Source organism: Mesoplodon mirus, assembly GCF_964341445.2.
Source record: "Mesoplodon mirus genome assembly, chromosome: 15".
Classification (NCBI taxonomy): Eukaryota; Metazoa; Chordata; class Mammalia; order Artiodactyla; family Ziphiidae; genus Mesoplodon; species Mesoplodon mirus.
Window position 1 is genome coordinate 50,533,031 of NC_138991.1, and position 7,809 is coordinate 50,540,839.

The following is a 7,809-nucleotide window of genomic DNA, read 5'->3' on the forward strand; positions in this document are numbered from 1 at the left end:
ACAGAAATGAGAGCCACAAGACAAAGGAATGATACCTTTAAAGTACTGTAAGAAAATAATTGCCAACCAAGAATTCTAGACCCAGTGAAACTGCTCTGTGAACATTAGGGCAAAAGAAAGAAGTTTCCAGTCAAAGAAAAAGGAGAACAGCAGCAGCAGCAGCAAAACACACCTTAAATTTTTTTTTAAATGCTGAAAGTAGAAGGAAAATGATCCCAGCTGAAAGCAGAAAATATATGCTAACATGTATATATATATATATATATATATATATATATATATATATGTGCATATGTGTGTACATACGCATATATACTATATATATACTAAAGAGCATACAAAAGATAAAGGTGTAGGTAAAACTAAATATCGACTACAAAAAATAACTTCTTACAGTGTTTAAAATATATATAGAAATGCATGAGAACTAGAACATAAAAGGCAGGAGAGGTGCTACGATCTGAATGTGTGTCTCCCTAAAATTCACAGGTTGAAATCCTAACCCACAAAAGGTATTAGTAGGTGGAGCCTTTGAGAGGTGCTTACATCTTGAGGATACAGCCCTCATGAATGGGATTAGTACCCTTATAAAAGAGGCTCCAGAGAGCTCCCTACCCCCTTCCACCATGTGAAGACACAGTGAGAAGGTGCTGGCTGTGAGCCAGGAAGAGTGCGTTCACCTGACCATGCTGCTGCCGTGATCCTGGAGTGCCAGCCTCCAGAACTGTCAGAAATTAAATTTTTTTTTTTTTTTTTTTTTTTTTTTTTGGCGGTACGCGGGCCTCTCCCTGTTGTGGCCTCTCCCGTTGCGGAGCACAGGCTCCGGACTCGCAGGCTCAGCAGCCATGGCTCATGTGCCCAGCCGCTCCGCAGCATGTGGGATCTTCCCGGACCGGGGCATGAACCCGTGTCCCCTGCATCGGCAGGCAGACTCTCAACCACTGCGCCACCAGGGAAGCCCGAGAAATTAAATTTTGTTGTTTATAAGTAAACCAGTCTGGGGGACTTCCCTGATGATCCAGTGGATAAGACTCTGTGCTCCCAATGCAGGGGGCATGGGTTCGATCCCTGGTTGGGGAACTAAGATCCCACATGCCACACGGCACAGCCAAAAAAAAAAGGAAAACCAGTCTGTGGTATTTCATTACAGTAGCCCAAACGAACTCAGACAGAAAACTGGCACCTGGAGCGGGTTGCTAGTATAACAAATATGGAAGCAGCTTTGGAACTAGATAATGGGTAGAGGCTGGAAAAGTTCTGAAGTATGTGCTAGAAAAAGCCACTATCCTGAATGGACTGATTATCCAGTGATTATTGTGAGGGCTCAGAAAGAAGAGAGGAAAGCTGTAGAGAAAGTCTCAACCTTAGAGAATACCTAAGTGGCGGTAAACAGAATGCTGGTAGAACCGCAGAAGGTAAAGGTCATTCTGATGAGGCCTCATACAGAAAGGAGGAACACGCTTTTGGACAATGGAGGAAAGCAATCCTTGTTATAAAGTAGCAAAGAGCTTGGCTGAATTCATCTGTGTCCTGGTGTTTTGTGGAAGGCAGAACTTGTGAGCCATGAAATTTGGATATTTGGCTGAAGAAATTTCTAAACAAAGTGTTGAAGGAGCAGCTTGGCTTCTCTTGAATGCTTACAGTAAAATTCAAGAAGAGAGGAACGACTTAAAGACAAAATGGCTGACCAAACGGCAAACAGACTTAAAAACCTGGAAAACTCTCAGTTTCAAAGAGCACAGGAAGCTGGCCCCTTTGTTTCCTTGGCCTCCAGAGGCCTTGAATTCATCCCTTCCACGCCCCCCCCACTCCTACCCCCATTCTCAGCTGCTTGACTTCATTAATATGTGTATGAACCCCAAATCTGATTGTGCCGTGCAATTAAATTAATCAGCTTTACTCAATAAGCCCCACCTACCCAGACACCTAACACAGTACAAAAGAACTGAGATCCCATGTAATTTTGCTTCCATCCCTTTCTAAATAAATTTCGTTTCAAGTGTAGGAAAGGAGAAAAGCTAGTTAACAATATAGACCGGCCTCTACTTGTTTTTTGTTTTTAAAGGAAAACCCCTACCACAATACACTGTCTAGTCCCTTTGGGTTACATTTACTAAATATATACTGTCTTCATCTTCCGAAAATATTTCAGTTGAATTCATTTATGAAATATTCTTCCAAACTCCTTTTAGTATGCTACCAGCCAATCCTTGATTTATAAAACAAACAAAACCCCAAAGAATAAATTGGAAGTCTAGTCATCAACAGCCATAATGGAGTTTAAAAAATCAACTTATACTTTTCCTCCTTTCAGATCACTCTTAACTTTATCAATAGAATTTTGAAGTTAATTTAATAGAATGAGTAGAAATGTAATCTGACCTGAAATTCAACTACAAATGTGTTTTTCATCGCCATAATTATTAACGAATCAACAGCTAAAAAAAGTACAATATCAAAAGAGCAATATGACTTGATACACAACAACCAAATATCAGTTCTCATTTATTATGTGCTTATTATTGTTGGGACCCACAGCGGGCCACCCCAAAATATGGCATATTGATTATCTTGAATTAAAGTTACTTAAGAAACTTAAGGAAGAGCTGATGTAGAGGGACACTCTGACCCTCCTCTCTGAAGGCAGGAAATAAGTCTGCCCTCTGAAAGGTGCCCACCTGCATCTGGAGGTAAAAGGACACCCTTGTTGCCAGAGATGGAGAACTCAGGGCCAAGAAGCCTATATAAACGAACCTTGTTATTTCTTTAATACCACAAGCCTACTGTTTAGATTCTTCACTAATTAAGCACCCAAAGCCCAACTTTCTTTGTTCTGTCAATTCCTCACAGATTTAGTTTGTTTGTCTAAAAAGTATAAAAGCTGCCTGTTTCAGCCACTTCTTAGGTCCAGTATCTATGAGACCTCCAGAACACACAAATTAAAATTTGTTTCTTTTTCTCCCTTTAATTTACCTAGTGTCAATTTTATTATTGGTCCAGCCACAAGAACTCAAGAGAGTAGGAGGGGAAATTTCCTCTCCCTGACACTATATCCCAGGATACAGGACAAGCCCTTTACCTCTATTTCCTCATTTAATCAATCCTATGAGGTAGGTACTATGATTATGCCCATTTCTCAGATGGAGAAGCTGAGGTTGTTGATAACTTGTGAGAGGTTAGCAAGTGATACAGACAGATGCAAACCGAGGCAGCCTGCCTCTAGGATTCAGTAGTTCTACAGATCATCTATAGGTCAACTTGAGAATTTGAAAAAGCAATTGTCTTTTTTTTTTTTTTTTAAGGACTGAGCTTTGCAATGATTTTTTTTTTAAGTGTGAGGGGAGGGAATTCTTTGGGAAAAAAATACTTGCTCTGGAAAAACCTTTTTAAAAAAAAAGGAAGAGAAGGAAACATTTACCCTTGCCGTAAGTCCATGTCAAGTTGCTATTTCGATTTTTCAATCATTTCTTCCATTATTGCCTCAAATTTGCTCTCGGTTCCCTAGTGTTTTCCTATAGGTTGAGATGTTAAAAGCATTTTCTTCAATGCCTGGGTCTTTGGTAAGGCTAACAGTGACCTCTAGTGGGCATTTTCTCAAAAAGCCTTACTCTTCTTCCTGCAAACATAGCTGATAAGCTGGTAAAAATACCCCCAACTCCCAGCAATGCGAAAGGGTGGTCTGGCTCCTTGGCAACTGCCACAGAAAAAAGGCCAACATTTCATACCTCCACTCCTAGCTGGGTCTGGCCTCTGGCTACTCCAAGTGTGAGTCACCGATCACCAACAAAAGCATCACCTGGGGAGTACTGAAATACCCCTACGGAGTCAGGGTCTGCATTTCACCAAAATTCCCAGTTGACTGATATGCACATTAAAGGTTGACACTGCCCTATTTTTAAATTATTTACATTGGATAACATGAATGTGTAGAAATCCTACTACCAGTTACCAAATTAATCTCCTTATACTGGAAATACCGAAATGCACTAACTGCTTTTTAATTCTCAAGTGACTTTTTTTTAATTACTAATGACATAATCTGGCCACACAGTTTTTTATCCCCCAATCACAATATACTCCCCCTCCCCAATAAAGTCTTAAAATGATGTAGAAATTCTGACTCCAAAGAATGGTTTTTTTTGGTTTGTTTTTGTTTTTTGCTGTACGCGGGCCTCTCACTGTTGTGGCCTCTCCCGTTGCGGAGCACAGGCTCCGGACACACAGGCCCAGCGGCCATGGCTCACAGACCCAGCTGCTCCGCGGCATGTGGGATCTTCCCGGACCGGGGCACAAACCCGTGTCCCCTGCATCGGCAGGCAGAATCTCAACCACTGCGCCACCAGGGAAGCCCCAAAGAATGGTATTTTTAACAGTGCTATGACCATAGGACTGAACAGGAAATGTAATCCACAGTGCACTGGACATCTCACAGGTGAGGTCAGTAATACCAAAAAGTGTGGGTGAGAAGAGGCATGCTGGGGAGACCCATGACAACACAGCAGGACTCAGGAACCCTGCTGCCCAGGAATCTCAGCCCAGGACCCAGACTGTAGGACCATATGACAATAATGATTAAGATCAGAGGTTTGGGACTTCCCTGGTGGTGCAGTGGTTAAGAATCCGCTTGCCAATGCAGGGGACACGGGTTTGATTCCTGGTCTGGGAAGATCCCACATGCCGCAGAGTAACTAAGCCTGTGTGCCATAACTACTGAGCCTGTGCTCTAGAGCCCGTGCGCCACAACTACTGAAGCCCGCGTGCAGCAACGAAGACCCAATGCAGCCAAAAAAAAAAAAAAAGACCGCAGGTTTGAGTTCCAAACCTCAGTGCTCCTTGCAGGCTATAAAGCTAAATGAACTGCTTCATCTTTCTGTCTCCACTTTGTTATCTGAAAAATGGGGTTTTTAGGAGATAAGATGTTGCACGTTCAGCACTTAGCACAGTGCCTGGCACAGGATAAAGGCTCAATAAATGTCAAATTTAATGACAGAAACACATTTCTCCTCTGAGGGCCTCCTCAGTTTCCTCATTCATTCCATAAATACTACTCAGCACCTATTATCTGCCAAGCTCCATGCCAGGCTCTGGAGACACAATGATGGTTAAAACTCAGCCCCTTTAACTTAAGAAGCATCAAGTCTAGTGGGCAAACTGAAAGATGAACACATGCTACCACAGACAGAAATGTTTAGAGCACAGTCAGACTAGGAACTGTGGAGACCCTAAATGCTAAAGGGCTTATGGCACCTCTCTCTGTAAAGTATACCAAAGGTAAAAATGCACTGGGATTAAAGCATCTTCCTGGATCTTCTGATTACAAAATTCCAGCCAGATAAGTGCATTGAAGCTATATGTTTTGGCATATAAGCCTTAGTGATTTCCTAAAAGGGGTTTTGCATGACTAGGTCAAAGAAAACTCAAGGCAGGTCATATAAGAACTCACTGGCATCCAATCCTGATTTAGCATACCGAGACTTTTGAAGGAAGACTCTTAAAGAGTTAGGCACGTGAAGGGAACAAGAGAAAGACCGCTGTTTATCAAGCATAAAATCAGAAGTATGTATCTGATTATTTCTAAGGTCCAGGGCTGTATATTTTTTCATTTGCTCACTCATTCATTCAATGTAAACCACTTCACATCATTTGCAGAGAAAGATCAGAAAATAATCTCCCTTTCTCACGTGCCCAAATAATTCCACTACTACCATCACAACTTGCTCCGGTTCTTCACACACAGCTGGAGCCTGAAGCGCCAATCACTCCTAGCTACTCCAGCCACAAGAGCCCGACAGGCCCATCAGCCTTGGAACGCGCCATTAGCTTCTTCTTGATGACCTCTTATTCATCCTCCAAAGCCCAGTTTAAGGCTCTTCCTCTCTCAAACCTTCCCCAAGCCGCCAGGTGTGCCTAATCCCCAATGCCTTCTTTGGATATCCTTCTATTCAGAAGCGTATCTGCTCCACTAAACTGTCAGCTCCTTGAGGCCAAGGAGTACGTCTGAGGGTTGTGCATCCTGAATGCCCAGTGCAGGGCCCTGCACAGAGTAGGATGAATGGCAGCCATTTCACAGATGAGAAAAGCAAGTCTCCTCTAGATGAGCCCAGTCATTCAGAAAACAGCCAGGTCTTCCGAGTCGTCCAGACCAGAGCTGAGCCCACCATTTTCTGCATCCATCTCCTCCAGAACCCGCGCCAACTTCTGGGAAAGCGGAGGCCGGGGAACTTGAGCTTTTTTTAGGGAATGAATGGAGAGGGGGGCGTGGAAGGCGCGGGGAGAGGTAGCGGAAGAGGGGACCAAGATCCCACCCGTCCGGCTTCAGGGAGGTCCTCTGAACCCGGGTAGCGGCCGGGGATCTGTGGTCTAGACCACCCGGAGATGGGGTGGGAGACTCCACCAAACGCAACAGAAAGCAGTTCACACAGTCCCTCGCAGAGACACACACCGAGACAGAGACAGAATCCCAGAAACAACCAAGGACACCACCTCCCTTAAACCCAGCCGCCGCTTCCCCCTTACCAAGGAAAGACCGCCATCTTCCCAGTCACATGACCGCTAGTTCTGAGACAGCCAGCCCAATTCGCCCTTCCAGACCACGCCCCGCTCGGCCGCCATGTTTGTGAGGGGCGAACGCCCCTCCCCCCGCAGGCTCAGGGCCGCCATGTTTTGTGAGGGGCGGGGCGCCCTCCCGCAAGGCACGGGCCTTGCCGCTCGGGCGGCCATGATTATGAGGGGCACCGCAGGCCTGTTGGCTGCCGCTGCCGCAGCGCTGACATGAGCTGGCATCTTGTGGCAGGTGGCCGCCTGGCCAGCCGGCGCCCGCTGGAGGCGGTGAAGAATCCAGACACCTGCGGAGAGAAGACGCTAACCGCGGCTGGGGTGGGAAGAGCGTCCAGCCTGCGCGTGCTTTTGCGGCTAATTAGCAGTTTGGCTGGGTAAGCCACGCCCCCTCTGCAGGACCCTGCGCCCACCTCCGTGCACCGGGGAATTTAGGCACTTACCGTACCCACCTCCCAGGACTAACAACCTGGGTCTCTAAAGGCTGCCCTAGATCCAAATGGGACAGCTTTCGACTGGAACTAAACTAACTGGAGAAATCGGGGTCAGCATTTCACCCCACTTGGCGAAGCCGTACGTTTCTATGAAGGTGGATGTCCGTTTCCACTACAGAACTTCCGTGCTCTAGTCTGGTCTAGTTTTCTCTGATTTAAAATATATATATATATATTTTTTTTAAAGTTTAAAAAAAATCACAGGATATTTTACTAAATGGTTGCCATAGTAAGCATGTGTCGCGCCCTGTGCTGAGCAATTTGCGTTCACTCTTCATTTACTCCTCACTGCAAACCTCTGAAATTATGGCAACCGGGATTTGACCTGACTCCAGACCTGACTAATAGTTTAACAGGGGAGATCTAACGGGGGTGACTGTCGGTTAACAGTTGGTTAATCACAAGGCATCTGATCCTCACTTTTTTCCCTTTTTCTTTAAAGTGTCTTTTCTGACAGGAGGAGGTCAGAAAACCACATTCTCAAAAATCTCCTCAGGAAAAGGCAATAGAACATACCCCGACCCTCTAATGGAATACGTAGTTTATTTAGCACGCTGAGTCCTAGTTTCTTCAGCTGTGAAGTTAGGATAATTCTGACTGAGGTGAAGGGAGATGATTATCAAATGCCCGGCAAACGGTCAGCACTCAGTTGAAGCAGTACATCACTCACTTGGCAGGCTGAAAAATCATATTGTAACTTCTGTGACCTTCCTGTTTTCAGAGCTTTTCTTTCCAGGGCCACAGACGATGCAGTGTATCA

At 44.9% G+C, this 7,809-nt stretch overlaps 1 protein-coding gene across 2 annotated transcripts in view; it reads right to left on the reverse strand.

Annotated features, from left to right (window-relative positions):
* VPS35L (VPS35 endosomal protein sorting factor like) overlaps positions 1-6,545 on the reverse strand; it is a 128,649-nt gene extending 122,104 nt beyond the window's left edge. For both annotated transcript variants that reach the window (XM_082600412.1, XM_082600413.1), the window contains exon 1: positions 6,517-6,545. In XM_082600412.1, coding sequence (XP_082456538.1) covers positions 6,517-6,533 — 17 coding nt within the window. In that variant the 5' untranslated portion in view covers positions 6,534-6,545. The remainder of the gene's footprint in view (positions 1-6,516) is intronic.
* Positions 6,546-7,809: the final 1,264 nt, after the last annotated feature.